The 15507-nt window shown below is 35.0% G+C and overlaps 1 protein-coding gene across 7 annotated transcripts in view; it reads right to left on the bottom strand.

The window, feature by feature from the left end:
- Nucleotides 1–13028, bottom strand: part of PNPLA4 (patatin like domain 4, phospholipase and triacylglycerol lipase) — a 61924-nt gene extending 48896 nt beyond the window's left edge. The window contains exons 1-4 of one of the 7 annotated variants that reach the window (XM_074300194.1): nucleotides 12558–13028; nucleotides 10945–11129; nucleotides 7522–7616; nucleotides 7210–7345 (exon numbers count right to left, since the gene is read on the bottom strand). In XM_074300194.1, the coding sequence (XP_074156295.1) occupies nucleotides 7210–7345; nucleotides 7522–7616; nucleotides 10945–11129; nucleotides 12558–12582 (441 nt within the window). In that variant the 5' untranslated portion in view covers nucleotides 12583–13028. The other 6 variants (XM_074300195.1, XM_074300188.1, XM_074300192.1 and 3 more) reach the window with 6 other exon arrangements.
- Between the last annotated feature and the right edge of the window lie 2479 nt (nucleotides 13029–15507).

The raw sequence follows: 15507 nt of genomic DNA, 5'->3' as shown, positions 1-15507 counted from the left end.
CTCTTCAACATCATACCTGAAAAAGTGGCTCCCCAATATGTACCTGAAGAGTATCAGTGAAAGAATACCAGTTCCCTGATAAGGCAGTCTCTTCCACTTTTAGCGACCTCTAATTTCAAGAATTTTTTTTTTTATTAAAATCTAAATTGGGGCAGCTAAGTGGCACAGTGGATACAGCACCAGCCCTGAAGTCAGGAAGACCACAGCTCAAATCTGGTCTCAGACCCTTAACACTTCCCAGCTGTGTGACCCTGGACAAATCACTTAACTCCAATGGCCTCAGAAAAAAAAAAAAAAAAAAAAAAAAACCCACCTAAATGTGTGTGTGTTACACACACACACACACACACACACACACACACACACACATATATATATATATATATATATATATATATATATATATATATATATATATAAAGAGAGAAGAGAGAGAGAGAGAGTAACTTTTGCCTATATTGGTCTCTCTCCTGGTGCTAGGAAGATCAATTCTTATCTCTATGCCTTCTGATAGCTATAGATTATCCAGAATGGAAAGACAGTCAATAGATTAGAAAAAGGACTACTATACAGCAGTGAAAGTTCAGATAAATGAATTTGCAGTGAGCCAAATAAGAATAATTTCATGACTTCCTAAAGCAGCATATTATCCCTCAAGAATTGGGAAATAGAGAAGTAAATGATGGATGATGGATGCTACCTTGAAGTAAAGTGTAGTTTAAGAATGGCATTAAGAGTAGAGAGCTCAAACATGGAAGAGAAGGAATAATTACAATGACTGACCATAGGATCAAAATTAGGAAGCAAGGAAAATTAGATCAGGGCTTTTGATGGATTAGAAGATAAAGACAGAAGATATAGAATGACAACTAAAGCAGGGAAGTGAAAGGATAAGAGATTATAAATAGGGACAAGAATTTCAGAGTTCTGGATTTTGTAGGTAAAGTAGTTTTGAGTGATGGTCAAGTCTAAGATATAATTGCTCTAGTGAGTAATTAAAACAGAATAGAGAACACAGAATTTAAAGAATTTAGTGAATTACAAGTAACTGTTTATTGAAGTCTCTGAAGGTAAAGGATAGCAGAAGAGCAGTGAGGTGCAATGGAAAGATACTAGATTCAAACTACATACATCCCTCCCCACCAAGTTTTAGTCCCAACTTTTACCATTTCCTATGGGTGACCACGAGCAGATCCCTTTGCCTCCACCAATCTAAGTTTTCCATACCTAAAGTAAAAGTACTGTAGTCTATACACGTGAGGTTTCAAGCTGTAAATCTTTTGGTCTTTACTGTTATTTCCAGTAATCAGGCTATATATACTTAAATGGCACTAATTTTAAGGAGAAAAGAGTAATTGGTTACTAATGATGAGAGTCAAAGCATGAGTTAAGAAAACTCCACCTTCAATTCCTGTGGGCTACACACACAACATGCAGAGACATAGAGAATACAGCAAAAAACCTAGTATCAGTGTTAATGTGATTTGCAGGACTTGGACTATAAGAGGAATTACTAGCAATGGAATAGAGATCCCAAAAGTATAGGAGAAGAGGAAACCAGGGGAATTTATTGGCTTAATGATTGGGAGGGTAAGCATGCAGGTAGGAGGATGGGCTTGACTATTCATCAGGAATATTAAGAAAATGACATGTTATAAAGACAGCATGGTATAAGCATAAGAATGCTGAATTTGGAATAGAGAAACTTGGATTCAAATCCTGCTTTTGAAACAAAACATATTTCAACTTCAGTTTCCATATCAGTAAAAGGGTTAGTATAAAACTGTAATTCTTTTACAGGTTGTTGCATGGATATATATGATATATGTTTAAAAAAGCCTTTGAAACATTAAAATACCATATAAATGTTAGTTATGGGATGGTTAAGATGATAATGATGGAATACCAAAACAAATGAGCATGTATGACAAAACCACATATAAATGACATTCTTTTGGAATATTAATAAAGTAGGAAAGTACAATGGATTGGGAATCAGGGGACCGGTATTTGGTCCCAATTTTGTCATTAACTAGCTGTTTATTTTGGGATCAATCACAAATTTTAAAATCTTAACTTTTTAAGATCTCTAAAGTAATTTTATAGATGAACAAACCAAGACTGGTTAGAGTAGATGACCTCTAAAGCATTTTTCAGTTTACAATTTAGACAAATTAACAGCATTGTCAGCTTTAATAGATTACAAAGCTAGAGATATACATGTATTTATGTGTATATTGCTCATTAATTGGTTGGCAAACTGTTAACCTATTTGGATTCCATATTCAAAGGCTGTAATACTCTAGCCCTGGGATGAGCTTAAACATACCTTTGTAATATGAAAGAAACAATTTGCTAGAGAAATTAATGGTATAAATAAGATTATAAGTGTTTACTTTCAAGCACTTTAGAAGTATTCATTTACATATAAATGATTATTATGCTAATAAGTCCCAAGGGAATACTATTCAGCAATGCTTTACTAGACTGGTGCAAATCTAAGATCCAAAGATACACTTTCTTAAGTGAAAGAAATCAATAATGATAATAATTCTCATTTTTCAATTATAAAAATTGAGGTCACAGAATTTAAGTGACTTACCTAAAATCATATGTGAATAACACAATTAGTACTAGAAAGTTTGTATCCTCAGTCTAGTGCTCTTTCTATAAATTATATCACTTTGCTTCCCTTCCTTACCCATTGTTTGATATTAAAAAAAAAAAAAGAATAATCTTATCAATGCAGGTGATTTTTTAAAAGTGTTTCCCCCCCCCATCTTGTAGAATGCTTGTTTGTGGACTTTCAGCTTATATTGTCCACTTCCAATATGCTAATGGACTTCCTCTATTTTTTCAAACGTTTCATTGTCTTCAGTGAAGCTGATCATTGGGTGATAAGATGTCTTTTTTCTAATCATACAATTTTCTCATTGATAGCTTTTTTTTGCCACTTTAGCATAAGTCATTATTGAAAAATGTTGAAGCCTTTCCTCTTAATAATATTAATAGGTATCACATGATAGGCACTTTACAAATAATACATCACTTGTTCCTCACAAGGTGCTATTTTTATTTCAATTTTATAGACAACAAAACTGAGAGAAATAGAAATTAAATGATTTGCCTAAGATCACACAGATTTTAAGTGTCTGAGGATGTATTTGAACTTAAGTCTTCCTGACACAAGGCCCAGTGCTCTAACCAATGAGTACCTGTTTTTTGCATCTAATCCAGCTTTCTATTATTGTTTGGCTCACCTACAACTTTGGTTCCTTAGGAATTTTACTTTGTTCAAGATTTCTAAACATAAAGCACTATAAGGAAAAAAAAGTCCAAAAAATATACCAGGGGCAGGTAGGTGGCATAGGTATAGAGCATCAGCCCTGAAGTCAGGAAGACCTGAATTCAAATCTGATCTCAGACTCTTAACACTTTCTAACTGTGTGACCTTGGGCAAGTCACTTAACCCCAATTATCTCAGAGAGGGAAAAAAAAACAAAACCAGAAAATAGCTTGAGACAGTTAAAATTACTGTACTGTTTTCTAAGCCATTATATTCACATACCACAACTTGTTTATACACTCCCTAATTAAAGGTCATCCAGTTTGTTTCCAGTTCTTTGCTACTATAAAAAGATATAGATGAGGCTCTTTTTTTTTTTAAGACTGAACTTTTTGAGGCATATGCCAGCAAATCTCCGGATCAAAAGGTATGGACATTTTAGTCATTTTCTTCTTATAATTCCAAATTGCTTAATCAATTCACAGCTTCACCAATAGACCATGTGTTCATCTTACACAATCTCCTGCACATTCATCACTGTCATCTTATATAATCTTTTCCAATTTGTTGGCTTTTAGGCTCAAACAGGTAGTGGGGTGGCTCAGAGGATAAATGTTCCATGGGATCACAAAGGCTTAGAACAAGATGATGATCAAATCTCAGGAATGACTGTTATTAGCAATGATTTAGGGTATGCTTTCATATGTTTCTTAGTAGTTTTCAATTCTTCTAAGAACTGGTTCTTAAACCACTTATCTATTGAGGATTTTTTTTTTCATATATATCTGCTAATTGCCAATATGCAATATGTTTTTAGTAATCATTAATCTCTTGTAGGAGGCTCAGTAATATTCTGGGAATGGATGAAATTACAATATAATCTATCGAGGGGAACAACATTAACTACAAGGAATCTCTTTTCCATTTGGCTCCTATGAAAAAATATTCTCCATGAAAATGACAAATTGCTTTAGGCAAGTATACTTATTTTATTTTGTCTGGCTTGACCTCAATAAACCAATGATTGCAGGACAAAGTTATTGAGGTGAATGAATTATCAAGGAATGCTTAGCATATAATTAAGAGATTTATTGCTACAAGATTGCCTTTATGGCTGAATTTTTCTTTAGCAAAAGAAAGACTTCTTTTGTTTTTTTGTAATTATTGATTACAAAATCAATAATCAATAATCAATAAGTTCTTGTATTCTAAGCACATTTTAGTCAAATGTATGACTTAAAAATATAGTAGGTTACAGGAAATCATTTGTAAAGCTTGAATTTTTCACATAGATGATTTCACTAAATTTGAAAAAAGCATAGACAGTAGTTACTTATGTTCTCATAATTATTGAGGGGAGAGAGAAGGACTGATACATCATCAATATTTTTTGTACTTTTTGTTATCTTTCTTTCCTTTATATGTATCATGTAGATATATTCATGCATATTTTTTAACCTGATCACCTCAATATTTATTCTCAAGATTGTGTTTCTTATAACCTGGATTTTGTTATTGTGTATTTGTTTGATCTATTTACTCTTCCCTATTTCATCTTTCTAGTGACATTTTTATTCCTTTGAATAGTATACTGGGAACTAGGAAAGAGTCAATGCAAATAATAGTTCCTCTGTTGCTAATGATGAAAATAAAATATTAAAAATCACTGTTATTTAAAAAAACAAATTCTATTTGTCCTGTTTCATGTAATTTTCTGGGATGATGTAGTTTATTGGGGTTTTATAACAAGTTTTCTCTACACTACTATGTTTCTTTGAAAGGCAATACTACTTGTAATCTTTTCTATTTTTTTCTGATGGGTTTACAAATAATTTTATATTTTAAATATGTTGACATTAGCTACCAACTCCCTCCATTTAGTGAGATCAAGTGCCTTCTGGCTATCACATATTCTGTGCTCTTTTGGACTCTTCCTTGTAGTGTTTGTTTTATATTGGTTAAACTTTAAGAAGAAATGATGGTAATCAATATCCTTGTCTTTTTAAATTTCCCATTTTTAGCCTTAGTTTATTCATAGAGATCATGTTGAAGCTGTTTTAATTCTTCTTACTGTTACTTCTTATTTTTGAGATTAATTTTGTTCTTTACTCCCCCTAGTGGATAATCTATTTGTCCATAGTTTATTTTGATATAACTACCATTAAGAGAAATAAGCTATTTACTTCTATTAGAATATATTTAAATTCATATTTTATGGTGATAGAAGATATTAACAATGCTTAAAACCTTCCAATTCACTTGTGTGTATTTATATATATATATATATATACATATACATAGCATTCATTATATATAAGCAATATGCACATTTATGTAAAAATAAATATAGATTAATAAAGCATTCATTTATTAATTATAAGGAGAGGTGATGCCCCTTGGCATTAAAAGCTTTTGTCTTTTTAACATTTTTTACCCCATCCATCTTTGCCCTTCATGTTAAAGTTAGCAAGTTTGGGGAACCTTGTCAAATTCTTCATAGAATTCCTTTACCTCTTCATCCTTCACAATAGATATTGATAAATGTTAAAATTATTTTAATGTTTGTCTTTTTATAACTATAAATTAATGTTTTTCTTGCCTTTGGGTGAAGGCTGAAAATAATTCTTTCAATTTTTTTTTTTTTTTTTTTTTTTTTTGCTGAGGCAATTGTGCCCAGGGTCACACAGTTAGGAAGTATTAAATGTCTGAGACCAGATTTGAACTTGGGTCCTCCTGACTTCAGGGCTGGTGCTCTATCCACTGCGCCACCTAGTTGCCCCTAACTTCTTTTTTTTTTAACTTTAAAGAAAGCCTGTGACTTATTCTACTTTGTTATACTTTTCTTCCCTCTTCTCATGGCTGGATCCTCCTACACAGGAGTTTCTTCCTCAGATGATGGCAGTGAAGGCTGGCCCATAGCAAGACTTTTGGTCTGAGTAATATTGCCACTCCTAGGTCTCTTTTGTCTACTTGTTTATTGATGAGAAATAATTAGCTGGTAGTGATGAGAAAGGTAGGCCCCTTTCCTATAGTGACCTCTTCCCTATATCACTCTATCTAAAATTGTGGTTTCTGTTTTCTTTAGTTTAAGGCAACAGATACACTTTCCAATAGACAAATAATTCTTATTGCTAATGCTTTTATCTTCCTCTTACAATACAAAAAACATAGGAAATGGAGTCAAAGGAGCTAGGTTTATACCAACACTGTGTTATCAACATGCCTGATGCTTATTCCTTCTCTATGACTGCTTTAACACGTCAGTATTCTATGAATATGGAAGAGGACTAAGGACTGAGTATTTTTTGTTGTTGTTGTTTCATGGGTTTCCATAGTCAAAGAATCCATCACCTACTAGTCAACTAATTGTGCTATTATAAACATATGAAGAATAATTCTGAAATTTGGACTTTTAACCAAATAAAAATGGCACTCCTTTCACATAGCCCAAATAAATGATGTTTTAAATCACAGAATATATAGCTGCTTGCTGTAATTGTAAAAAATCCTCAGGTTGCCCTAGACACTAAAAGATGGAATTTGCCTGTTTTCCATTTACAGTCATCATCTCCCTTAACCCATTATCTTATGAAGCATATTGTTAATTGTAAATTAGCTAGTCAGGGAATCTCCCATGCATATTTAATTCTCATGCTACTAATTTTCAAGCTCACTCAACAGAATCAGTGAACAGTTTCAAAGAATAAATATAAAACTGAAAATGATTCGAAATAAATAAGAAAATTATATAGGTTTGCGGAACTAAGTTTTTCAGGGGAAATCTGTAAGAAGTGTAAAATGTCATCTACAATTAAATATATATACACACATATATATATCTTTAGGCTCTGCAAAATGGACAAAAGAAAAAAAAAATCACTACTCTGCTTTATTTCTTATAGGGTGACATGCAACTTCCTTACCTTAATGAGGTCTTCCCTGGAGGAAAAATTTGAAACTAAGTAATTTTCTCTGGTTTTTGTGTTAGTGATAGATACATGAAGTCGATTTTCTGCTATCTCATGAGCGTTAGAAGGAAGAATGGTCTCCATGCCTTCTCTAGAGAAGAGAAAACGATAAGCATTATTCACCTTTAATTATTAAACACCTTGTAAATATTTTAAAAGAGAGAGTGCTGAGTATGCCACAGTTTGTAAAGAAAGTATTCAATACTTTGTCTTCATATACTCTTGGTTTTACATAAGACACAATACATAGGAAATATAAATAAGTACCTTAGACGTGCCATAAAATCATAACCTGGTGTTATGGCACCCAAGTATTGCTTTCTAATTTCTTCAGCAAATTTGTATGTAAATTCATTACATTCCTGAAAAATAAGATATTTACTAGAATTAAACAAAATCTTAACCACAAATCATTTTGGGGAAAGTGTTTGTCAACCAAGTATTAAATATATCAAGGACTTAATTTGCCCTGCAATTAAACGATAACTGGTGTCAGCTGCTTCTGGCTCAATTATACATGTATAAAATGTGAATTCATTAATTTTTCACAGCAATGAAAATATTTGGGTGTGTATATATATCAGTTAGAAACTGATCTGACAAGGAATTATGGAAGCATAATATAGCTAATGAGATGAATACCAATCCTTTAAGTGGGACATTTTTATGCAATAAATATTTCATGGACAACTAGCTAAAGGCATCTCTGGTAAATGAGGAGGAAAAGGTAGTTGTAAACATAATACAAGAAGATAGAAATAATGAAAACTAATTTAAATTCATAGGCTCACAGATCTACATTTGAAAGATACCTGAAAGGTCATCTATAGAATCAAATTCTTTCATTTTATACATTAGGAAACTCTGACCTAAGGAGGCTAAGCTACTTATCTAAAGTAAGATAGGTAGAAAGCAATAAAGGTGAGATTCTAATGCAATTTAATAAGCATTATTATTGAATACCTATCATGTATGAGCCAGGCACTAGGCTGGGTTCTAGAGATACAAAGTAAAAACAAAATAGCCCATGCCTTCAAAGAGTTTATAGTCTTAACAGAAAAGATCCTTAATCTAGAAAATTAAATACAAAATAAAGACCAATTTAACAAAAATTGGGGGCAAGGGATGTGTTCCTGGACTAGCTAGCACACAGGACTCCCTGTGAAAAAGCATGGAGATGGGAACAAGAAATGTTATGTACAAGGAACCCCCAGTAGACCACATTGCCCTTATAAAATTATCGTAATATTACAGTAATTCAATGATACAGGTTAGTGCAGTATTAAGTAATTGCAAAAAGGAACAAAAAAAAAAGATTAATGAGTTATTCTATTGAATTTTGAATGTCCTAGTCATTTGGTGAAAATAACTAGAAAACAGGGATGCTACAACAATCCCCACCAACTGGTAAACTATTACTCACAGGCCACCCTAGCTTAGGCAGCAAAGCACCCTGAAGAAGGGACAGGAAACAGTTTGCTCCAGAGAAGTCCAAATACCACTACTACTATGTTGACAATCATCCCCCAACCCCAGTACCCTAAACCCAAGAACCTCTGGTGTAGCAATCATTGCCTGCAGCCATCCTGGGAAGCATCTTCTGTGGAAATGCAGCCTGACAATCACTCTTGCAGGTGCTATAGCCAGTTACTGAAGACCCAGAAAAGAAAGCTCTTGCCACCAAAATCTTTGGCACTGTCAAACAGTTAAATATCAGAAAATATATGATTTTATAAAGGGAAATGACATAAATAAGCATTGGTATCCATTTTGTACCCTAAGGATCTTTCTGTTTGACTTATACCTAAAACCATTCATGTGCTTTCTCCTCCATAAGGTGAGCTCTTTGAAAGTTTACTTTTTAATTTATATTCCTCTCACTTAGCACAATGCTTTGTCCATAGTAAATGTTCCAATTGGTCGGGCAGGCATCTTGATATAAACTAGCTACTCAGCTAACCTGGAGTCATAAGACTTGGATTCAAAACTCTTTTCTGGTACATCCTAGCCAAATGACACTCAAGAAAACATTTTAAGATTCTAAGTTACAGAATGACTACTAATCTATTTGGATTAAGGGAATTTTCTCAACAGAATTCTACAAAAATAAAATCAGTTTCCCTTCTCTCCTTCCTTTGTCTCACAAGAAAAACAAAGTATATCATATACCTACTATTCTGGTAGTTGCAGTGAAGAATACAAATAATGACTTAAGGAGACCTCTCATGGATCTTCACATATTTACTTTGCTGGGACACAGAAGGAAAATCTTACCAATCTAACTGGGAACTGTTGCTGGTCACAGGATCATAGGTTTAGAGCCACGAGGGATTTCAAGGGTCAACTACTCCAAGTCCTCACTTAAGTGATGAGGGCCAGAAAAGTTAATTCATTTCTCCAAGATCATACAAGTAGCAGAGCTCTAATTCAAAACTATGTCCCTTAATTCCAAATTTATCACTCTTTCCATTGTATCTGTAGATAATCTAAGAGTAGCCTTTCCAACTATATTACTTGGATTGTGTCTACAATATAGCAAAAACAAAATGGATGGGGAATTACTGATACTTGAGAACATCTGATTTGCTATATTCTCATAAGTTCTTTTTCTCTGCATTGTGATTTCTGGTATTATCTTTCCTAACTATTTAATTCTGCACTGATCAATATTAAGGGGAGGGCAGCATATGTTTTGGGACAAAAATATAATGGCTTTAAAATGCTAGCCTCCAATGTTTTCTCCTAAATAAGAGACTAGGCTTTAAGGCCTTTCACATACATTACATAATCTAGAGTTTGTACCTTACTCAGGTATTTATGGTATTCAAGAGTACATGTTTAATATGTTTTTTTTTTTTAATCTGCATTGATTTGAATGGAAAACTTTATTCTTATTCATTTTCAATTTTTAAAAATGTTCTCTTTTCACATTTTTAAGATATCAGTTTTGAACAGATAAATGCACTAATATTTGTTTAAATAGTGGTAAAAATAACCCTACAAAGAAAACAGGTGACAGACAATTTCTCTTACAAGGGGAGAGGGGTGCTGCATGAGAAAGGGAAGAGGAAAATATATATGCACTAATATTTGTTTTAACAGTGGTAAAAATGACCCCACAAAGAAAACAGATGACAAAGAATTTCCCTTACATGGAGGATAAAAGGAAGAGGAAAAAGTCAAAGGAAAACGGGAAAAGCACCTAGGGAACTGGCTCTATAAATGAGACAAATGAAGTGAAAATATTTCACCTTCATCAAAAGCAAGATTGACTCTTTGTCACTGCATCCGAAGTCAGGAATTTTGTTCTCATATTTGAAAGAGGAATTTTTTTTTTCTGAAAACAAGGGAGATTGCTCAATTGTTTTTTAAAAAATATTTATTATCTATATGCTTATAAAAGAATTTCCCTTTGAGAAAAAAGCAGAGCTGGAATCCAAGAACAAATAAACAAAAATACAATATTTCCTTTCCCTCAGCTTCTCTTCAATGAAATATAATCTTAAAAAAAAAGTATATAGGGGGAGGGGAAAATGCACAGATTCCAAATCAACTCAATTTTAAGTTTTTAATATTTTTATTTCCCTATGAAGCCTATTTTTCAAATCTAATATTTAGATAAAGCTAAAAATCTTGATATTTTATCCTAATTTCTCCACACGGCACATATTTTAGTTACTACTTAATTACCTCTATTTTTCCTGGTGCAGTTAACAGAACACTTGCAACCAAAGATCCTGCAGAAGCTCCAGCAAAGGCCTTTACAACTTTTAATAATTGTTTGCCATGTTTACAAAGTGCAGATGCTGCCCCCAAGTGGTATATTCCCAGAAATCCACAAGCTGCAAAGGATAGGTTGATGTGCTTCATTCTTGCTGTGAAATAAAACACTGAAGTCAGGAAAAAAAAAATTAAAAAAAAAATTCCCCAAGGCACCGTGTACCTCAATATTTAAATTATCTTTGTTACTTATTATATTAGTGTTATATTTGTTTAGTAGATTATCATCACCTATTCCTTTCCTTTTTAAAAGAAAAAAACTTTTACTACCTCAGACACAATATTTAGTCTTTTTCTGACCTTTAAAAGAAATGGAACATTTTCACTAAAAATCGAGTAGTGTTAAAATTAACAGTGATTATACCTAGTTACAACTGGGATCTATATTCCCTTTACACATGCAACAATGAACCTAGATATATTATTACCTTTGTTGTTGTTTTTTTCCCCTAATTCATCATTGGAATTCAAATTAATATGCTGCCACAATTACCCAACAATTTAGTGAGCCTCACATATGCAAAAAAAAGTTCAAATTTAACTTTATTTTTTTTTTTATATATATCTAGTATCAACATTTTACTGACAAAATTATTCCCTTAAGACATTTAGGTTGAAGACATTACTAAATAGAATCTAAGCCTATTGTTAAAGACTAAAATGAATCTGTTCCCCACCCCTAGAAATTCTCACGCCTTAAGAAAGTATATTTTGAATAGGTCACTTAAAATACCTTTCCAGCCTCCTAGTACAGAACGTTTGCTTCGGCTATAGAGCCTCTTCCCTCTCCCTGCCCCCTCCCATAAGCCTTCCCTATTGTTTTCTTAGGAAAATGAAAGAGTCCCACGAACGGGGTAGGAGAGCAGTACAATTGAGCTCAGGTGGACCTTCAGAGCTCCATTTCCGGTGAGATCCGTCAGAGGCCCGTATTCATTGCCCTGGAGAGGGAAACGTGTTCACCAAAGGGCTTCTACAGAAATAATTTTTTTTTTTTAATTCGAGTTATTTTTCTTGTGATGGATCTCACTTCATAACATAGCAACCCATCATCAATTTCGAATTCTTAAAAAAAAAAAAAATGTTAGTTGTGGTGGAAGGACGTAGGTTTCATCCCCGGGAAAACTGCTTTTATATTGACTGAGTTCTTTTCCCAGAACTCTATTGGTGGGCAGGGTTATATTCAGCTGGGCCCCACTTGAGATTTTTATTTTTGAAAGGGTGAGTGAAGAGGGGAGTGCCGGCTGAAGGTCAAGTTCAGACTTCAGACACTCCACCCTGGGGGACTTGGGCACACAGTCCCAACCATGAGGGCGGTAAGGGTGGTGGTAGAGACAAATGAAAGATCCTAGATGAAATAAACAGGGGCTGAAGGTCAAGTGCAATTCTTGGACGAGCCTCCGGCCGATGTCTAAGGAAGGTCTCATACGGCAAGACTGGGGTTCTAAGTGAGAGGAAACTTCTAACTCTAGCTGGATTCCTATTTCACCTCCCTCCCCTTTTCTTCTCCCTTTTCTCCGTCATACCAATTCTGGCCCGGGATACATCCATGTTGAATTATTCCCCCCTTGACACACATAAAGTGGATCCGCCCGGTCACTCAACTCCCGCCCTCTTAGTCGCGCCGCCACCTCCAGGCGGGCTCCAGGGACGCGCTTGGCTCTCCGCCGGGGACGTTCTTTTTCCGGAACTCGAGGGGCGTAATGCCGGGGGAGGGGCGAACCCAGGTAGAAGAAAGGAGCGGGGTAAAGGGAAAGGATTAAAAGATCGGGGGAAGGAGTAACAGTTCCCCCTCTCCCAAGGAAGTCCTCGAGCTCCGCCTCTTAATATGGCGTATTATCGCGTCATCGTGCCGATGCGGACGTCGCGCAAGGTTTCTGTGTAAATCGAAACTTTATTTTTAAAAAGTAAAACAAACCTTAAAAAAGTGAAATTAACCCGAGAGAGGGAGTTACAGAGAATTAGAGGATAAGAAAGGATTTAAGTGAAAGAGGAGCTTTGCGCAAGCGCGGGTGCCACCCTCCTTCAAGTTGGAGCGCGCTCCACTGCTACGCATGCGCAAGACTTTTGCCCACGTGGTACCTGTGTCACGGGTACTTTTTTTTTTTTTTTTTTTTTTTTTTTTTTATATGAATGTTTGATAACCCAGACTTTCAGTACATGTTACCTTGCAGTGCTCTCTGTTATCCCTTTAATCTCTTGGCTTGTAGACTCGTAAAACAAACCTTTCGGCTTGTTTATATGTACCTCTGTGTGTGTGTGTGTGTGTGTGTGTGTGTGATTCCAGGAAGGATTCCTACTTTTAACTGAGTCTTCTGCTCTTTTCCCTCCCTTCATCACATTACTTTGTCTGCTCTGCTTCCTCTCCTCTCCTCTCCTCACCCCCTCTTACCCTTTGGAAATTAGGGCTGCTTGCATTTCTGCAGCGGCTCTTCCTCCCACCCATTGTGCCAGCCAGAATAGGCAGGAGCGGGAGGAGGGGAGAAAGCAAGAAGCGCAAGCATCTTTTTGTGTCACGACTCTAATTTCCAGGGATCAGATGCTCATTGATTCCTCCCCGCCTTTTCCAAGACCTTCCTCAAGGTCGCAATCATGGAAGCACCCCGTGAGACGGGATGATGCTCTTTGTTCCCTACAAGATCAGCTGAAATGTTCACATATTGCCTCTCCACTTCTACTCCTCAGCTTTAGGATACCTTAATTCCCTATATTGATGTTAAAAAGCAAAGCAAAAAGGATAAAAGGGAGGGCGGGGAAGAAAAAAGAAAGCACCCGCAAGCATGATTGACCTAGTTTTGTGATTTTTTTTTTTTTTTTACATCCTTTATTGTGACGCAAATCTAGGTATTTTGAGACCATGATATCAGGAAATAATACAGACATTGTGACGTTTTTTTAGGCTTTGCTAACTCTCAACGGTTCCAGGAGCTGGAATTTACAAAGTTATTTACTTGTCCTTCTCCATCTTCATCCCCCTTTTCTTCTTACTATTTAGTTTTTGGGTTTTTTTTTGTATTGTTTGCAAGTTTGTTTCGGTTTTTCTTTTTTTGCCTGTGACTCATTGATGTCTCTAGGCTTACTTAAGATTGTTGTTCGTATGCAGGAAGGCTTAGCCAATCACGATTTTCGTTTTTCAGTTCAAATAGAGTTGCTGCTGGTCCTTGAGATGTCCTAGAGCCTATCTTGGCACTCAATGGGGCTTATGAGCCTGCTCTGCAACCGTAAATCCACTCTTCAAAACATAATGCTTTACTCAATAAAGTTTGCTGTTTTATGCTTGAACTACTAGTTGATATATAAATGCTAATGATGATAACTATCCTCTAGATTCCAAATGGTAATGTCTAAATGGCTAAGTAGAAAAGGAAATAATAAAGCACCATCCTTCCTCAACTAAGAAACTAATTGGGAAATAGAGAAGGTCTAGAGCTCCAGGTTTAGTGGAAATAACATTAGGATCTAGTCTTGACAATGAAATCTTGCTAATCACATTTCCTTTGGAAAATTCAATTTGACCTGTTAAGGCCAGGGATTTCTCTTCTGTAGAAGTAGGGGCTTAAATTATATCCCTAACAAATTTTCTATTTCTTATAGTGTTTGATTCAGGATTGCTGGACCTTCTGTCTCTTTTTCAAAAAAACTTTCATTAACTTCTTCTGTAACCTCAATTTGAAGCTGTTGAGTAGTATTGAAATTTTAAGCAATCCAAATTAAAAACTGCCTTGGGATCTAGGAATGGAAAAATAAAACAGTCTTGGAGGGAGTGATAGCAGTAACAGCTGTTGTTGCACTCTTAGATTTTCAGCAGGTTTGCCCAGACACCAGATGGAAACCTTGATTTCTAGACTGTCTGGACAAATACCAGACATATGGCAACCTTAATTTAACCATGAAAGAAATTATCTAAAATGATGCCTACATTTGACATTCTGACATTTTACCCATTAGATTCTAAATCCTCAAGTAAAATTTTCCAAATTTAGATCATTGTGTGAAGCCCTTCTTTCCAGATTTTCCCCTCACATTTTATTTCTAACTCATTAATTAAACAAAAAATCATAGAATAACTTTGAAGCATCTACATTAGGTCCAGATAGACAAGTGACTCCCATGAATTATGTATGTAAAAAGCTTGAAAGGCCACTTAAATGTTATCATTCCCATTGTACAGATGAGGAAACAATTTCAACAAAGTTAAGTGACTCAGACAATATCTGAGGAGGGATCTACTATTAATGTGTTGCTATTAATGTCATTTTGCAGTTTGCCTTCATTTTAAGGTCAGATTCAGTGGTCCTCAAACTTTTTAAATAGGGGGCCAGTTCATTGTCCCTCAGACTGTTGGAGGGCCAGACTATAGTAAAAATAAAACCTCACACTCTGTCTCAGCCCCTCAGCCCATTTGCCATAAACCAGTGGGCCACATCTGGCCATGGGCCGTAGTTTGAGAACCATTAGGTACTATGCCATTTGTCA

This window comes from Sminthopsis crassicaudata, chromosome 3 (assembly GCF_048593235.1).
Source record: "Sminthopsis crassicaudata isolate SCR6 chromosome 3, ASM4859323v1, whole genome shotgun sequence".
NCBI classification, from domain to species: Eukaryota; Metazoa; Chordata; class Mammalia; order Dasyuromorphia; family Dasyuridae; genus Sminthopsis; species Sminthopsis crassicaudata.
This window is presented reverse-complemented; position numbering and strand designations above follow the sequence as displayed.